This window comes from Eutrigla gurnardus (genome assembly GCF_963514095.1).
Source record: "Eutrigla gurnardus genome assembly, chromosome: 4".
NCBI classification, from domain to species: domain Eukaryota; kingdom Metazoa; phylum Chordata; class Actinopteri; order Perciformes; family Triglidae; genus Eutrigla; species Eutrigla gurnardus.
The window spans coordinates 19198608-19217846 of NC_139918.1; the positions used below are offsets into that span (position 1 = coordinate 19198608).

A 19239-nucleotide genomic window follows, 5' to 3' on the forward strand; every position below is an offset into this window, starting at 1 on the left:
AATCCACTGACCTCCTGTATACAACCCATGTGGTTGCAAAAGCATGACTTCTGTCTCATGACACGCGCAGCAGCTAAATGACTCAATGACGATAGTGATGTCTGCAGTAGATAGCAGGTATCCTCAAAGTTTAGCGATCTGTACATTTGTGTCATACGATGCGTGACAACTCACATCCTGTCTCTCGGATGTGACCTGATTTTATTTTTGGTCTGTTATAGCTTTTCATGGTCATATGACTAATCCATCGTCGGATCATATTGTTAGTAATAAACAGAGCATTGCAAATAAGGAAACGATGCAGTGGTTCCCCCCCATTGTTAGTTTAAGGCCTCAGCATGCATTGATGTGAAAAAAAACTGATCTGCGTGACAAATAAATAGGATGTTCTCATCCTGCTGAAAGCCATTTTGGCACAAATACAAAACGATTGCTTTTATACTGACAATTTGATGTCTATTGCTCTCTAAAAGCACAAAAGGAGTTTCAGGGGCATTATTACTTATATCGGCCTGAGTGTGTGCACGCAGAAACTCAAAGATGAACAATGAGACCAAAAGAGGATGTGGTAGAGCCGTTGGGTCTTCACACTTCTCCCTCATTTCTGTAACATTTAAGGGAATGCTACTTGATAGATTCCCACTCATAAACTCTTTTTCTGTTGCTTTTTTGTGACATAATTGCATTTTTCCCTATTAAGAACAATTTATGAGGAGAACATCTGATTGCTTTACCACTAAATGAAAGGCCAAATAGTAAAACAAAGGCTGGATGAATCGTAGAATTTACTCACACATTCAAAAGTACCAAAGGCCAATCTGATTTAAGTTGCTGTGTTGGTGGGCGTGTTATGCAACAGCCTTTCTCGTATCGGTCCTTATCATTAACTCTTCACTTCACCGCTACATTGCAATCTCATGCTGTGCAGCTAGACACAGTATAACAACCCATAGGCTACCCACTTTAGATTCTAATAGTCGCCTCAAAGTGATAAAAATGTGCAAGGATGGATTTTAGCGAAATGTGAGTAAAATGATGTGCAAGTATCTTAAATATTTAAATTTCACTGAATGGTGTTTCACTCATTGTAAACCATCAGTAAAGGGAGGAGCAGAGACAAACGGATGCAAAATGGAGATCGAGCTGATCAACGTGCGAATGACTGTCGATTCAAAGCAAATATATGTTTTATTATACATTTGTACAAATTCATGATTTGAAGATTCACATAATGTTCTCACAAACTGCAAAAACAACGCAGCATATAGCTTAGTTCAGATTATTTATAATTTCAAGATATCAATTATCAGTCACACTGGTGACTGATGTCAGCATGTAAAAATATTGAAATCTCTGTGCATTAAAAACACACTTCTAGATAGCATATTTGTCAATTTCTTCAGTGAAATTTGGATAAACTTAAGAAGGTGTGCACATGTTGACACCAGCTTGTGCACTTGCATCCTGGGTGGAGGGTGTTGTTTGCACCACATACACTTCCTGGCGTCTCGCACAGAAAGTCCCTCGCATTTTCACCGCAACATCACCGTGGTATCTCTGGGAAGTCCTGTACTTTACAGCGGCTAATGTGCGCCTGCGCACATTAGCTGATGTAGCCTCGACCCGTTCTCCAGGTTTGACAGGGTTGACCTCTCCCCTCTAACGCGGCCATACGTGGCTGTGGTTCGACCCCAGAGCGTCTCCACCTCAGAAGGCTTGAATGTGTTGAAAAAAAACATACACACAGCTGCTCTCAGGCGGTCCGGCATTAGGCTCAGCTTCACAGCACAGCTTCCTACAAAGACAATGTCTCTGGTATGTGTTGTCTTTACATCTTCACCGATTCGGATGTGGAGTCCAGTAGAGCCTGATAGATGTCGGACCTGAGGAAACGTGGGTAAGAGTCTCTCTCCATCAGCCCGTAGACGATCCTCCGGGCATCGTCAAAGCACAGTGCGGTGGGCGCCTTAATATTCCGCCTGATCAGCTCTCTGGTCTTGTGATCAATGTTGATCTGGAAGCAGAGGGTAAATTATTAGGACAATAAAAACACAGCAAAAGAGCCGTGAATCTGTCTGCGTTTTCAAAACCTCTGTGCCTACCTCTCTCGGAGCCTCGGCTTGAATGTAACGTTTGAAAATCTTTTTGGACCTGGACGACATCCTGAAGGAAGACTTGAGCTTCTTGTACTCCTCACACACCAGCCAAAACTCAATGTTCTCATCACTCAGCTCCGACTTCAGGAAGGCCTGGAATATCTTTAAGCCGTCTAACGAGAAAAATGAGCCGTTAGTGAGTCAGCGTCGAGGAAGAACACTTACAGTGAAACTTGACAATGCGACAACCAAACTCACATTTGGATGATAGAAGTCTCTCTAGTGAGTGGGACCACTCGGACATCTCCTCGAAACAAAGCCTGCAGAAGAGGGGGGCACCGTCATTCACATGCACAACAAAGCACACCAACAGTTCAGATGTTCTCAGTGGAGAAGTTTTCATAACTCACCCATCGGCGTTGGCCACTTGTGACGATCTACACTGCAGCCTAGACCTCAGGTTTCCTCCCCTGATCCACCAATAAAAAACAAGGGTTAATTTACTGACACGTTCTTCTTGTACTAAAAGGCTGATGGTCAACGACACACAAAAAAGTAGAAACAGAGCATCAGCTGTGATCAAATATTTACCTTTTCTTGTTATCATTGTCCATCAGCTCGCTCAGTGGTGATGTGACTAGACTCGGCATGGCAACGCTGCTTTGTACGCCCAGGTGACTGTGTGTCGGTTTGCTGTGAGATCTGCGGCTTCCACTGTGATACTTTGACGAATCCTCTGGGTCTCGTCTTTTATACGTACAGCGGAGGTCTGACACGAAGTAGGCGAGTTACGTCACAACATCATGCTAAACTAACCGCAGAAAAAGAGGAAGTTGGAGATGACGCAAAGCTGCTTTGGACTGCAGCTACAGTCTGTGTGTACTGTACATGAAGGTGCATCGTTGTTTGTTTGTTTTCAAAGTCTGGTCATGCAAATGTGGGACAGTGGAACTTTCAACAGCAGGCAAATGGTTTAGATCAATGTTCCACTGGAAACAATCTTCCCTTTACAAATTAAAAGTAATACTCATAAGCAATAAAAATGCATCCTCGCTCAATTCAATACATGGGTTTTTACTGATATGGCATTACTTGGTTTCATCTAATCACTAGCTTTAGGTTTCGAAATGTTCTTTTTCAACCATTCTTTCGTTGAATCCCGTTCACTCTTTGCCTTTTGAGAGTGACAAAGGTTTCAGCATCTATTTACCATCAGCCTGTTCAACGTTAGTGACATCACATGGCAATCAAATTAAACTAAATGTGTTGTTTGGTTTCATTCATCTCTCAGCTTCTGTCACTAAACATGAAACAAGAAATGACTGAATTGCCGGTACAGAGTATATTTAATACCCACTGTTGGTCCAGCAATACCTCGGCGTCTGACTTTCTACACGTCATTTAGTTGCTTCCATGTGGAGTTCTTAGTGGGCTTAGTGTTTCTTATTTTGTTTCCGACGGAAACAGCAAAGTGACTTGTTACAACCAACTATATCTTTATGCCATTACTTGGTCGTCGACAGTGTAGGCAGACGAGGAAACAGAGCGGGGGGCTGACATGAGACCGCAATGTCTGGATCTGACTGGTCTTTGTGAACATCATTGATAAAAACCCCCCTTTATTCTTCCCCAGTGTTGTGTCTTTCTGGCAAAGATAATGCTTTCACCTTTTCATCTGGACATTCCTCTGGATGTTTTAAGAGTTTTTAAACAAGAACATGAACATTATTCCAGTTCCTCAACCTTTCTGCTGGCAATGTGACACTGGGAACTTTTTTTAGGAGGAAATCGCGGCTGTTTTTTATGATAACTTTTTGTTTAAATAGAAAAATACCCTTCATTCAGGTTTTTATAGCTCATCGCGGTTGTCCTTAATAATCACATGAACTTTGAGAACTTCCTCTCTGAACACAGAGCTGCTCACATTTCCAAATTCACCACTTATTCCAAATTCACTACTCATATATCACATGAGTTTCTGATCCTCATACGTGATGCAGAAAGCTTGTACTCCTTCTCAGTGAAAGTGGTCCAATTTGTTACTAATGTCGATGCATTATATAAAAGTATATAAAGGTATCCAAGGCCTCAGAGAAGGAGGTGATTGGCAAACCTGCTTCTTTCAGCTCATGACATTTTCCTTTAAGAGGAGTTTTCATCCGTGCAGAAACAAAACTGGAACGTTCATGCATCCTTTCCTTACATATCATGTAGACATCATTTATAGTTGGAACAAAATGGGTTCTGATTACTTAAATTATTGCATCCCTTCAGTTTCCACCATCAAATTAAATTACGGTGTTCTTTAAGAGAGCTGTGAATTTCAGCGTGTTGTATCCATCCAGCAGTTAAAAACACAAATGCCACGTCACGATTCTGCGAGATAAGATCATAGACTGCATCCTCTGGGGACCAAAAATGTAAATAAGCACTGTTTCTTCAGAAAACGTATCTTTACAGGAAATTCAGTCAGTGTAGAGCACAGTTTTGCTTTCCTTTTTCAATCACTCTGCACCTACAGCTGCATTATTATGAAATAATAATGTAACTTTGACATAAATACATGCAGGCCTGATGTTTACAGTGAATAAACATACAGCAGAGATCTTCAACAGGGGGTCTGGGACCCCTAGGGGGTCCACAGAGTTACTGCAGGGGGTCCCAAAATGATTTGATCCCAAACTTGTTTTCTTCCAAAAATGTAAATATGTCCAAAAATACAAATCAACACGAATACGACCTACCGGTATGTTAACTTTGTTAAATGTTATGTTTTGAAATTGTTGTAGAAATGCCAATATAGAATTAAAATTCTTATTGTAATGGCTTAGAATTGTATACATACATTTATACATGGCACTATAGGCTGCACTGCATTATTATGCCTGGTTTAATAAGCAACAACATTTTATACGATATGTAATAGGGGGTACCTCCACCGTGTCACTAAAAAACATGACCTCTGACCTACAGTATTCCTTCCCCCATCTGAGTAAAGATAATAGAATATGTATGTATGTATATATATATATATATATATATACATATGAGTCAATAGCTTAGTGAATCTTGACATGCTGTTTGGTAAATGTGGTGACATGGTGAAATAAACATGACCTCAAACCTACTAAGTAAAGTTTTTAATAAAACTTAATGAGTTGCTTTTGAGCCACAGGTACTGTTTTGTCAAATCGTCCTTATTAGTTTGCCCCGACAGGAAAGTGTTTCGTGTGAGAAGGCAAGCTTTGATGGTTTGCCGCGGTGACATAAACTGTCATCTCAGACATTTTCTTTATCGGTTGCAGCACCCGTCTGTGAGTTTCCTCCATCAACTGCTGTCGCCCAGAATCTTGCTCAGTTCCTATCATTATTAACGTCTTCTTCACTTCCTGCTGCAGTGTTGCTGCGTGACACGCTGCTTGGCGATAACGAGTGCAGATTGAAAGTGCAGTTTGTCAGATGCAATGTTTTTAGAATATGAACTTAACCCTCCTCCCACAGAGGGGAGGAGGACGGTGCCGTGGTTGTCTAAACTAGAGGAAGCTGTGGGGAGCTGTCTGCACAAACACAAGGTGGGAACTAACGCTTCTTAAAATAAATCAGCCGTACATTCAGCGCCACCAATGCAAGCAGAACTAAATGTTTGCCAAACATCTTGCAGTCACATGGAGAGAAACCACACTGTGTTCGCTTCCACTTTCTAAACACACAGAGACGCTTTTCCTTTTTTCTCTCTTCTTGTTTACTGAATGATGCTGCTTGAAGTACTCTGTTGCCATCTGCTGTATTTCTTCACCAATGACCAAATTGTAGTAAACAGACAGGCCCTCTGTGACAACAATACAAGGTGATTTGCATTATTCAAAATGACCACACCCACATGGCATTCAACTGGATATTTAGGTTTTAGGATATTTCCCAAAAACTAGGGCAAAGAAAACACAAGAGACACATTGTTAACAATACACTCACATATTTATTTGCATGTGAAAGTTGGATTTCTCAGCGCAAAGTTTCATATTTGCATAATCAATTAAGTGTTGATAATACTTTACAATAAAGGAATTATTTTAATTATTAAACTCTTGGGTGGGGCGGGGAGTTGAGAGAAAATAGTTAATCATGGAAGAATTATGTGCATAATCTCTTTAAAGTTTTTTTTTATTTTTATGTTTTACCTTGATATAATTAAAGAGATGAAGTATAATACAAGCCACAAATTCTCATGACCTGTAACTGTCTACTGAATCACACAGGTTGAGAGAAGCTATTTCTGCTAGATTTGGGATCTGGATTGTATGGCGTAAACCTGTTATCCACACTGAAATCAAAGAGCACTACAGCAGATCAGAGTTGGAGAGTTGAAGAGCCTCCATCTGAGAGGCTGGCAGTTTTTAAAGCAGTCACCTTGAGTCGGCTCTCCTCAGGAGTCCCTGATAGATGTCAGATTTTAGGAAGCGTGGGTAGCAATCTCTGGCCATCAGAGAGTAAACAAGCTTCTGGGCCGTATCAAACGATGTCAGGGAAGGCTGGGAGATGTTCTTTGTTATGTTTTCTCTGGTGCCGCAATCTATGTTGATCTGGAATCAAACATTTACATTTAGGTCATTTACATTTACATTGAACGCCCAACTATTTTCATCATCGTTCACCAAACATCTTGAAGTAACTTTCTGCAGTTTCACCACCGGTTTCAGATTATAACCAATGATCGTCTCAGTGCAGTGGTTTACCTGTCTGGGCGCTTCTGTTTGGACAAACTCTGAGTAGATCCTGTTGGCAGAGGAGATCATCTCCGGCAGCACCTTGATTTTTTTATACTCCTCGCAGGCGAGCCAAAACAGTATGTTCTCCTCACTGTACTCGGACTTGAGGAACTCCCGGAAAGCTATCTGTCCGGCTGAAAATCATAGACGACAGTAAGTAGGGGTAGCAATGTATATATATGTTGCTACCCTACCCTATGTGTATATATATATATACACACACACACAAGCAGAAGAGACTCTCACCTTTACAACTGAGGACTTTGTCCACAGACTCACTCCAAGTCTCAACATCCTCCAGTGGATCCTTGGGAAAGCAACACAATCTACCCTTGAAAAGAGCATCAAGATCTATCACTAGCCCAGTTAAATGATTTTGGGATTAATGAAGTACATCTTTCGATCCATCTATCATCTGCGAACTCCACAGTTTATACCAGATGAAGATCAATTTAAATGCATTAAGCACCCGGCAGTAACACTATAAGCCCCGTCAGGAATAAAGGCACAATGCAAAGTGAGACTTACAGTGAGTGAAAAACTCCTTGGTATTTTCCACATGGCTGCTGTAAGCTGTCGCTTGCTGAAAATGGTAAAAGGCCCAATAATCAAATATGCAGTGACTCACTTTATCGCCATCTCCTCGTCCTCTACGAAGGGAGACAGAGATAAGATCCTGCCAGACTGAAGATGGGTTTGTGATTGTTTGGAAACGAGGGGAGTCAAGTGACTGAACAAATCTAAATGACCCCCACCAACATGAATGGAATATATGGAAATCTGTATGCAAAGTGTTGTCGTTTGGGAGAGAGACGGGGCGTCCTTCGGCATCCGTCTCACCTCTCGGAGGAAACAGCTTGGCTGTGATTTAAGCTGACCACACCTGTTGTCCAAACCAGTGATCATCATGAATGTGGATGTGACAGATCGTTGATATCTATGTCTAAATTAACTGGTTTAAGATTGTCTAAACCGACACTGACTTTTCATTCATCAGTAGGAAATATTTCTGAGTGTAATCAGGAATGCGGTAACATAATTAGTACGACATGTCAAATTAGGAATACATTTTAACTAAAGCAATGAGCAATGGTCAGGAAGCCTCTGGGAAATACCCCGACCATAAACAAATAGCCATAAACAAATTCACTATGAAGGAAAACTCATCATCCTGCTGTTTGCATATCTGCAGCGTTATTCATCAAGGTGGCAAAAGCATAAACAAGCAGTGATTTATCAAAATGTCTCATGGCTGTGGTCACTCGCCCGTGAAACAGAAAGGTTTGGATTTGGACAGAAGCTTCGCTTGTTGGTAGATCACTCGACCTCTAGATCTCGAGGCAAATCTGCACTGGTTTTGGAAATCATGTGATGATTTGATGAGATGAAATGTACAATTCAGGTGAACGTGAATGTCGGTACCACATTTTCATTGCAATCCATCCAAAAGTTGTCGAGACATTTCTCTGAAATTTCTCTGAACCTCATTAAATGTGAACTTCGGGGTGATGCTCAAGGAAAAGTCAGTGGATCACCAAAGTCATGCAGGAAAATGTATTGCCATTTCCATCTGGCAGATGATCTTTCTTAGGTTCAATTATGTTAATGTTTAGCTGTTGCTGACACATATTCTCAGTCGTGTGCTTAACTAGTCAGCTGCAGAGTTGAACATGTTTATTTTGTGCTTTGAAACTATGAAAGTCATTCTGTGGGACTACATTACATTTCTGATTCCACGGCAGCAGAGAAACATCATTACTCAGTCATGGGTCATGATCATGAGCTGAATGTGGGTCGTTTGGGTGAATATGAAGAGGGAATCTCAACACATATATATCATCACAAGCACATCCAGTGCATATAAACCTGCCCTGACCTTCCTGACCACTGGAGGAGATGTAATGGGGCAAAACAAACCGAAGATGTAAATCACAGCAGGTGATGGAAAACACCCAGGCTGCCCCGATTTGCATGCGTGTGTGTGTAGACGCTCCTGGTCGAGATATTTGCTTTTCAAAAAAAAGGCAAAGTCGAGGAAAGATACAAGGAACTGACTGGCGACTGACATTTGAGCCTTTTTAGAATTTTAAATCTAAAAGTAATTCTGAGCAGTCAGTGTTACGATGTGATGTCTGAAAAGACTAATTTAGTAGAAGAAGCATTGCTTTTTTTCATACCAACATCTACAATGAAATCTCACCAATGACACAGCAATGAACTTCATACCAAGTTGCAGTTTTCTTCACCATACACAGGGGGGCACTCTAGTCCTCTCCAGGCCAAATATCTCTATCTATTTTTTACAAATGCATCAAGAGAGTTTTAACCATCCTCCCCGCGTTGTTGGGTGCAGATGAAACCGGAAAAAAAACAAACAAAAAAAACTATTTCAATTAGATTTCGAACACTAGAAAAGGAAATCGGTAAGCATGCCTTTGATTTAATTACAAAGTGTCTCATCTCTCGACTTGAATGCAGTGAGCAGCAGGGATCCCAAAGAGACCTTCCCTTTTCTTTCTTTCTGGGACTTTCATCCTTTCAGCAATACATTTTGTCCACATATCTGATGGCCCTTAAATAATATATGAAGTCAGATAACGATAGAACAACTCTCGGCAAAGCATCTACTCCACCTCAGTGAAAAATACAACGGAGGAAATGTTATTTTTCAGCAGTTCTCTATTGGTCCAATGCAGCTGATAATAATAGTCTTCCTCACAGAATTGGTTTGAAGGATATTTAGCCTGCAGGCTGCAGAGATTCTTTAGAGAAACCTGGCACCTATTCATTGACCGCGCTTTTAGAAGCGAGGAAAACGGTCCGTCAGGCGCTCGACATCTCGTTTCCCCAAACATAAATAAGTGCCTCTGAATATGGTCACCGACACTTCAGTTGAAGTGCGCTTGTTTAGAAATGGAAGGCCCAAACTCACCTTGAGACTTTCATCTGCTGAACTGAGCTTGTTGCACTGAAATGTTGTGGTCCGTCAATATCACCGCGAGCCCGACAGCATCAAGTGCAAATGGATTTGAAAAGGGGGGAAATTTCACGACTCAATATCTGAGCCTGGGAGTCAGCAGAACTGTTACTAAATGTGGCTCACGTAGCGTTAGATAAAAGCTTTTCAAATGAGACAAACCCAACCTATGGTATGAAAAGTTTGCCAGAAGAATATGTGGTTTATTTGGTTGATTCCCATTTCAAAAGGGCACAAAACAACTGACAGACTTTGTCATTTCTTTAAAAAAGAAAATGTATTTGTTTGAGAAAATCTGTCTAACTTCACTCTTAAGACACCACTTTTGTTTTAAACTCTTATTCGCCTTGTTTGCACACGCCTCGTATCTCCAGGCAAACGGCTTTATACCCTTTCGTTTCCCTTCAGCAGCTCCACAATGCATCTTCAACTAGCGGATGATTTCAGAGGCTTTTAGCCACGACTGAGTCACGCATTTAAATACCAATGGGGAAGAAACAAGACGTCTGCCAGCAGAATTCTTAGCGAGCATCTAATGTTAAACTGCACTGAATTTGGCAGGCCGGCTGAGCTTCTACCTTTGTTAACACATCATTACGTTTTCCCGTCTCTCTCGTTCTGGCGAGAGAACAGCAGGGACCGCAGCAAGGCCCGCCGCCGTCAACACGGCTGCATTATTTAGCGTGAACTGCGAGGTGTTCTACGCCGTTTTGTGTGAATTCAGCTGAGATGGACTTGATCCCTCTGAAAGCTACTAGAAGCCCTGACATCTGCGCTAATGAGATAAACCAGCTTGTCTGTGTGTGCATGATGGTGTATAGCTTTAAGCTGTGAACACGTATGTACATACTCAAGAGTTTGAGGGAGAGCGGGATCACTGGCAGTTTCTAATTAATATGTAGTTGTCTTCGTAAGAAGTATAGCTTGTGCTTACATACGCGGAAACATGAATAATTCTCTGCTAGAGTGGTGGGAGTTGATGAGGTCGGTGCATTTTTCAGCGATTTAGAACAGGGAGGTGCACATGATCGCAATTTCCTCCCCACTAATGTAATATGCACACTTTACGTCTCCATTTGTCGCATTTAGATGTGATCATCCGAACAAATTAATAACACTAAAGACCTCGTTAAAACGGCTTCATAAGAAAGTGTTTATTTTGAATTTAGTATGTACATTTTACAACAGCAAGACAACAAATATGAGCATACTGGTAGTAATACATAAATTATTATCGGATGGTAGCGAACGGAAGGCAAAATAGAAACAGAAATCACAATGACAATTATGTCATATTAGTATTTAAATAAGATATATGCATTTGATGTGTGTGGAAATTTAATTGCAGTCATGACATGAAGGAGAGACACACATCTCTCATTACAAAGCTGTGCTCCAACAGGCAGCGTTGGCTGCAGGCTTTCGCTGCACGTTAGCCCGGAGGGGGTTTGCACGGCACAAAGGATAAAATCATGAATCCATTTTCATGAGATATGGCCAAATTAGGGCCGTGCATGCAATATGAACTGTCTTAAGGTGCTATTGCTATTGCTGGATTGGGGAGACAAAACAATGAAGTGTAATGTGTCTGGAGACAGCAGAGGAGCCCCAGTGTGGCTGGACGGATACTGTCAGTGGCATGGAGGCACTTCAGCTGGGATTCTGTCTCGAACCTTCCCGCTGTCATTCAAGTTTTGTAAGATTTAAGGAAAAAAAAAGATAAAAATCATCAATCCAAAAGCACCATAGTACCTGATTGATTGTTCCACAAGTGCAAAGTGAATACTCGGTTCTGATTGGCCAGAGGGTGTCCATTATGTTTGGATAGCCACATGGCTCTGATGTAGCGGCCTCATAACACTGCTAAAGGTATTCTTTTGCCGAAAGGCTAATGGTGTCAGCTGTTATCCAGCTGTGTAGTATCGTTCTTATAGTTCGACATCTTGAGAAATGCGCTTATTGACTTCCTCGCCGAGACAAAGAAGATGAGAAGATATATATATAGTTGGAGAGGGGTGTCGTGTTTCCCAACTAAACCTCTGCAGTAAAAGCACACGTGAGTGCATTTCCCAAAATCTAAAACTATTTCTTTGAATTGATAATTGTTGGCAAGCCGCCATGGTATTATATGAGATAATCAACTGTGGTTACAAAAAAAAAATAATAATAACACAGCAGAAGCAAACCTGTGGGTAATAAATCTCCGCACCACACATTCGTTTCTAACAGTAAATCACAGATTACCTCCTAAATAATAATCAGAGCGGGCGACTGTGCCCTCGGCGCCGGCGTGCCGCTACCAGGCCAAAGGCTCGGTCGTGGCCTCGCCCCGGTCATTGAACACACAGGAGCGTGACCTTCTGCGAAACATGTTGGCCCCCGGGCCTTTCCTCCTGGTCAGACGCTGATAAATGTCAGAGTGGAGGAACCTGGGGTAGGAGTCTTTTTTCATCAGGCTGTAGACTTTCATCTGGGCCGCTTCAAAGCAGGTCTTGGTGGGCTGTGCTATGACCTTCTGAATGGCTGTCTTGGTGTTGTAGTCAATGTTGATCTGAGAGGGGGGGAAAAGAAATTACAACGTAATGAAAAATAATGACACGTGGCATATGAACTACACTCTTTTATCTAGATGTGAATGCATGATTTAGGGGGTTTGAGTCGGGATTTGAATACGCTTCAGAACAACGAGCGTGATTTGCATGCTTCAGAGGGGCCTCGTAGATAGAAGACATCAGATGGTGATGATAAGAAAAGGGGGGGGGGGGGGGGGGGACCCCAAGGTCCACAGTGAGAGCAGTGTAAAGAAGAGTAACTTGAAAGATCGGGGGGGGGGGAAAATCAACATCTGCATGTTTTAAGGGATTACACATGACATAAAATATGAAGTTTCATATTTCATTCATTTGCAAACTGCCGAGATGCTTCTCGGTGTTCGCTGTCTTGAGAAATCAGTTCTCCCCAAACTGCTTAAGATGATCCATTTCCACGAGGACACGCATCAACTTGGCATTCATGGATCTGGGTTGGTTTTTTTTTAATGGTGAAATCACGTGAACCAGAGCTGAGATCTGTGTTACTAACGACTCTGCTCTTTTTTGGTGATAGATAAGACGGAGACTTGATGAGGAGAGATTCTCTGTTTGGATGCAAATTCGAATTTAAAGCCGATTCAGGCAATCACTGATGCACACCATCTCCCTGGATATCACCGCAGACATGGATATTAATGATCTGCTGCCTGCGTTTGTGAATGAGTTTGTTTAAAAATACTCATCAGGACAGTTATTGGAGTTTTTGGCTGGGAAACGTCTTTAAACCAGGGAGTTTTCCTTTAAAAGACTAATAGAAACAATCCCCCACTAACACGGCTCTCGAACTATATCACGCATATCAAGATGCAACTCTCTCGCCATGCAATATTGAGCATTCATTTATATTTGGATCTCTCTGCAAATCATTCAGGCTGGTACAGGCTTTCATGTTCGTGCAGCATCCATTTTTTTTTTTACACAGACATTCATCTTAGACTGAAAGTGTGTGGGTGATGCTCTCTCCGGCTCTGCAGAGGAATGTCAAAACCTCAAACCAGACACCAAACTCTCAACGGTCAGATCTGCTGCAGGCCACGAATACATATCAGATTGGTGGTCGCATCATCCTCGCGAGCGGAATGGAAACATCTGTATCTGCCACCGTCTCGCCTGAGTTGCATGCGCTATAGATGTGACCTCAGCGAGCTGCTGCTCCTTACGATTGTTTGCAAAAGGTCAACCCGCTGCAGGCTCATGACTATGCAGTGCTTAAGCGTTTGCCTCATGTTATTTTTACACAATGACATAATTATTCCAGCTTTTGCGGCTCCACAGCGCGGCCTTTTATACAGCAATACATCTTGTGCGGCGTATGATAAATAAACATGCCATGCCATACCTCTTTAGGGGCGTCGGAATCGATATAAACCGTATAAATATATTTGGCTTTGGACAGCAGCTTCGTCTCGGAATCAATGGTCTTGTATTCTTCGCAGGCCAACCAGAATTCAATGTTTTCCTCGCTGAACTCTGTCTTGAGGAACTGGGAGAATTTTTCCACCCCATCTGATGAAACAGAGACAAAGACACTCTGTTGGTTGCTAGAGTGACACCATACAGAGGCGGACGTCTGTTCAAAGCAGAATCAGTGTTTTCTGAGCCTGTTGGGGAAGCTCACATAAACTCTCCATAACTTCCTTATCCCAAAGTTGCTAAAATGGCCCCACTGTACAAATAATCACATTATATAGAAGCCTCTAGCAACTTATATATACTCAAACAGTATATACTGTCTTCATAATAAAGCACTGATTATATGAAGCATTCCCAAATGAGCACGTACAAAGGTTTACAGTGTTTAAATTTAGCACCAGAACGCAACTTCTATGAGGAAGTTGCACAGTTTCTGTTTTGCTATCTGTGCTAACAAACATTAAAAGATGCAGTGAAACTCTCACTGCTCTCTCCATTAACTATGTATAGCCTCGAGCACTTCTTTACAGTTTACAGTTCAAATGGAGCAAAATAGTTTGACAATATAAGTAAGTGTTTTGGACAGCGATTCGACTCAACATTTCCTCGAGAAGTTCTTCAGCATTAATCTGACCTGAGTGCTTCAGCAGTTCTTCAAAAGAGTTACTCCATTGCAAAGCTGCCTCCGGTGAGATGCTGCTGCTAAAAAAAAAAAAAAAAAAAATCAGAGATGAGGTCAACTCTTCCCTAACGAAGCTGCAAAAGATATTCTGCATTCTCGTGACACATCTAGTTCCTATGAGTGTGCAGTGAGTCACAGTGGCTGCTGTTAGCAGAGGTTAAAAATCGACTAATACTCAAACATAACTTTGCGTGTATGTGAAATTAATGGAGTTTGCCTTACTCGGTGGGTGTCGTATTTGTCTTTTTGTGGGGACTGACATTTTCATGAGAGCCTGACTTGGTGAGAAAAAGGCTTAGTCTGCTCTTCCTCTCCTTGTCTTTCTGTCTGCCAACAGGGGAGAAAAAAAAAATACATCAAGTCACACAAACTGTCTGCACTGTTCACCAAAACCAGCAACTTATCGGAGAATAACGTCTCACAGACGCATTTCTAAAGTGGTTTACAAGACGCGTTATAAATTACACAACATCTTTGTGGTCCGATATATAAATTGCAAGACGAGTCTTGCTTGCACATGTGTTTAAACAAGAAGGGCAGCAGAGGCTCATCGTGGAGGACAGCCTTTAAAAGTCGAACAGCCTTACATCGCTTTAAGGGTGTTACAGAAACTGTTATGCATTATGCTGCTGAGATAAATAAGACTTTTATACAAGAAAGTGTTGCTTAATCGATGTGGTAAAAGTTGTGCTACTCGATCATTCCTGACATTAACGGCCACATTCACTGAAGTACACTATCAAATGATACATAGTAAACACTTGAAAACCACACGGTTCCACACACCAACCTGCTAGTATCGTCCTTCATCTTTGGTGCCTGCAAGTCGTCTGGACCTAGCATTTTGAAATATGCTTCCTCCTTTGTGGCCATGTAGTTGAATTGAGGAAATAGAAAAAGAAGTGCCTCCATGCTGTTCTGTCTGTATCTACCACTGGTGTTTCGAAGCAGCAGGCCACAAATAGCTCTCTGAATTTTTTTTATCTTTTTAACCCATCACTCGATCAACCACCTCGCCTTTTTATAAGCGCTGCTCGCCTCACATTTTAATTTCCCATACCTTCTTGCGCTACTTCCTGTAATGGTGTAACCACTTACTTCTAACAGCTCCATCGGTGATACAGAAAACCCCCCTGGGTTCAACATCCTGTCAACTGTTTACTTAGAAATTAGACAGCTGGCTGTGCTCATTCATGATTTTCTTTTTGTTGTTTTTGTTTTGTTTGTTTGCTTGGTTTAGCTTGAGGTAATCTCTCACAATCCCGTGCTGGAGCAATTACGGCCAAATAACATGAAACCAACCATGATGCTGTTTACACGCTCGCATCTCTGCCGTTGATGGATGTTTTCTATAAGCGCGAGATCCTGCGCATTATAATTGATTATTTCTCATATCCTGCTATTCCACTTGCACATCCAGCAAGGACAGACACTTGAGAGGTGGAAAGAATGAAATGTAATAAATAATAAAATGTGTCTGCCCGCAGTCTTGGCTCAGCTCTTTCCGGAACATCAGAGCCTTAATGGAGAAAGACAAACTCACTGTGACACCGTGGAAAGCGACGAGGAAAAGGTGCGTCTCTGGGGCAGAGGGAGACAAATGTGATGTCTCTGTTAAAGAGAAGACACAAACTGCCTGTAAACATAACCGTAGAGGGCCCCGACAACGCTTCTGTAGTTACAACAATAAATTAATAAAGTGCTGGAGGAAAATCAGCACGACAAACAAGTCAGTTTATCTTAAATTAAAGATCACGTGCTGCCACTCAAAAGTCTGTGTGTGTTTTGCTTATTGTTAGATCACATTATTTGACCTTCACTGTGCTGAATGAGTTTCATAGTGGAAGGCTATTTTCTCCATGCTCACCTCAAATCTATGTTTAAGATGTGCACGTAAACACAAGCGTAATGTGCACATTCAAGGTCATGATAATGAAAATCATTCTATTGCTGTATTTGTTGTCATTTTGAACCGAGTATACGTCCAGCCAGGGCCAAAGACGCATCACATGGACTAAAAATCTATGTCTAATTGTCAACTTATCATTTGATTTTGCATGTCTCTTCCACCAAACCATTCCCTCTTCTTTCCTCCTGATCTAGATACATGAACAAGTTGGAATGTTTGAGTTAGAATTGTTAGCGAGAGTCTGAACACAACAAGGCTGTAAAGGTGGGCTAGTGAGTTTCCATGTTGGGCTTGATATATATTAAATGTCCCAGATCACCTCTGTCGTCTCATTTAGCCACTTGTTAGCAGCCACCTTTTTTAACACACAGAAAGCTTCAAAATTCCCAAGTGGGCTATACTGACGTATTTTATGGTGGAAAATAACTGTGAAAATTACTTAAGCCAGTCTTAACCATAGACCTTATTACAGGCATAACCAACAACCAATTCAAAGAACCCATTTTCTTTGAGGTGAGGGAACGGGAAGTGTACAAATACTAACTGATTTCCAAGAGTACTTTCGTGTCACTTCTGGTTCCATTAATCCACGATGGTGAATGCCAATAACCAAGATGCTAACAGCCAAAATGCCGAACTCAAGGGTTAAAAACTGTAGTCCTCATATGGGGGCGACGTCACAGTGATTATGTCCACTTCCATCTATGGACACAACTTTATGCACTGTGTCTAATTCATAAACTATAGGCTAAAGAAAAGAAAATGAATTGAGTTCCTAGTTGAGCTGCCGCCACACTCAAAGCTACAGTTAGCATCTAGCTACAGTTAGCATCTAGCTACAGTTAGCGGCTAGCTACAGTTAGCAGCCAGCTACAGTTAGCGGCTAGCTACAGTTAGCGGTTAGCAACCTAGCCTGCACAGACTGCAAAAACAGAGCAGTGAAAGTTGGGAGTACAGCGAGGTGAACATTCTCTTTACTTGTCGTGAACCTGTGTAGCTGCAGGCTATCCGCACATTAAAAACAACAGCTATTGATTAGAAGAGACACATTCTGCACTGCAAAGTCATGTGTATTGCTACAACCCAGTGGCCCGATAAACTGAAGCTGCAGCATGCCTTCAGGTAAACAGCGGACTGCTGAATCACTGAAACCAAATTAAATAGCAGTCATTAGCTCCGCTATATGTATTTGCCTCTTGTCAACATACCAGATGAGAGAACCAACAAAAATCAATACAAGCGCAGAGCCAAGAAGGTGGGACAACAGATTATTGGACAACAGATTATGATTGTTATTTCATCATTTTTTAAACAATATTCCCATTTACAGTTGTAATTCTTTAACTACCAGCACAAAGTCTTCCGTGTGGTTGTCAATGCAAAGTAATTATACATTGTTAGCTCAAGATAGAAGGAAAAATAGAGACTGTGCTTCTGCATGCATTGCCAGAGAAGGGGGGGGGGGGATTTGTCTAAAAGCAATTTAGCTCAGTGATTAAACAGTTTGTCTGAAGTGTCACTTAACTGAGCATTACATATTGTATAAAAACAACAGTTACACTAATAGGGAATCACAAAGTGTATTGGTTAACTGCAAATGTGTAGGCTACCCAGCACTGCAATGACTGTCCTCGATTTGCTCCTGTATTATGGCATCACTAAACACAATTGCGCATCTGTAGGTAGCGATAATATGCAGATATATCTTTATGAGTGTGTTTTGGATGTTGCTTGGCGAAAGGGGAAGTGATGGAGTTGAAACTGCTGACACGGGTGAAGGAGGAAGGAACGTTGTTGTTACTTCCTGTCTGAAAACATCTGCTCACGTAGGTCTAGTCTGCCCGGCATGTCTGCAGACTTTTATAAATACAGACGGCAAGAAAATATTCAGCTGAAAATCATTAGAGGCCTGGCTGAACCAGAGAGATGCACGCAAACACACACGGGAAAACCCCAAACAAACCTGCAACAAACATAGAAACAAAGTTAAGGTTTCAAATTTCCTTCAAACTGAAAATAATTTGCAATATTCCATTTGCGATCCTGCATTCAAATGCCAAATGAACAATGTGCCTCAGTGGGATTGCTTTCATCTAAAAATGGGACACTGCAAGTGTGATGAAGAGAAAGGCATTTGGGTGCTGAGCAGAGAGGCTGGGCATCGATAAGGCCTTGATCTTTCCCAAGAGAGTACAGTATATCAAACTAGGACAGACGACTGAAGCACTTCTTCTATTTTGTGATCATCATTTGCCATTAGACATTCTATTTAATGACATCAATTTTGAATTATTATAAGCCTCTATCCCAGTTCTGATGAAAACGGTGTTATCCACTCATTCATTCGTTGAAAGACTAAAATGGAAGAAAGTTTCATCCGAGGAAATGCAGTTTGGAAATGAAACTTCACTGTCCGCCCACACATGATTTCATGTTTCAATTAAGAGCAGAAGTGTCTTGGACCAAACAGACTGGGTGTGTTGAGCCATGGTTAGCAGGTTAGAAACGGTAATTATGTTCGGGCATGGGCGGACTGTCAGTCTGGAGGTTCTGGCAAATGCCAGAAAGGCGGATACAACTCTCGGACCCATTTGGGCTGCTGACAGTTCAGGCTGTGTGGTGCACCTGTTGGTTCCAAGTAGTAATCTGAATTTGAGCATCACCCTTAACAAAAATAAAATCCGTTTCCATCCTATTCTACGATGGTGCCATGGTGGTTTATTTGAACATATTATTAATTACTTCAGTGTGTGTATTATTTAATTATGACAGCCTGTAAGTGCACCACATGCTGCTGGAGCCATT

General features: G+C 41.6%; 2 protein-coding genes across 4 annotated transcripts; both read right to left on the reverse strand.

Moving 5' to 3' along the window:
* Positions 1 to 1828: 1828 nt before the first annotated feature.
* On the reverse strand, positions 1829 to 7561 carry LOC311011760 (uncharacterized protein; the record flags this gene model as incomplete). The annotated part of the gene is made up of 9 exons (XM_084006889.1): positions 7391 to 7561; positions 7109 to 7193; positions 6830 to 6996; positions 6504 to 6676; positions 2688 to 2843; positions 2507 to 2566; positions 2355 to 2416; positions 2103 to 2269; positions 1829 to 2014 (listed from the first exon to the last, which is right to left on the reverse strand). Exons 1-9 carry the CDS (start codon positions 7421 to 7423, stop codon positions 1829 to 1831), a joined length of 1089 nt encoding a protein of 362 aa, XP_083863015.1. The 5' UTR covers positions 7424 to 7561.
* A 3414-nt stretch (positions 7562 to 10975) lies between these two features.
* rgs18 (regulator of G protein signaling 18) lies at positions 10976 to 15563 on the reverse strand. 3 transcript variants are annotated; one of them, XM_084008338.1, is made up of 5 exons: positions 15316 to 15563; positions 14748 to 14852; positions 14478 to 14545; positions 13770 to 13936; positions 10976 to 12390 (listed from the first exon to the last, which is right to left on the reverse strand). In XM_084008338.1, the coding sequence occupies exons 1-5, from the start codon at positions 15435 to 15437 to the stop codon at positions 12136 to 12138; spliced, it is 717 nt and encodes a 238-aa protein (XP_083864464.1). In that variant the 5' UTR covers positions 15438 to 15563; the 3' UTR covers positions 10976 to 12135. The 3 variants fall into 3 exon arrangements, with proteins under 3 accessions (XP_083864464.1, XP_083864465.1, XP_083864466.1); XM_084008339.1 differs by having other exon boundaries at positions 14478 to 14542; positions 15316 to 15562; XM_084008340.1 differs by having other exon boundaries at positions 14478 to 14539; positions 15316 to 15557.
* Between the last annotated feature and the right edge of the window lie 3676 nt (positions 15564 to 19239).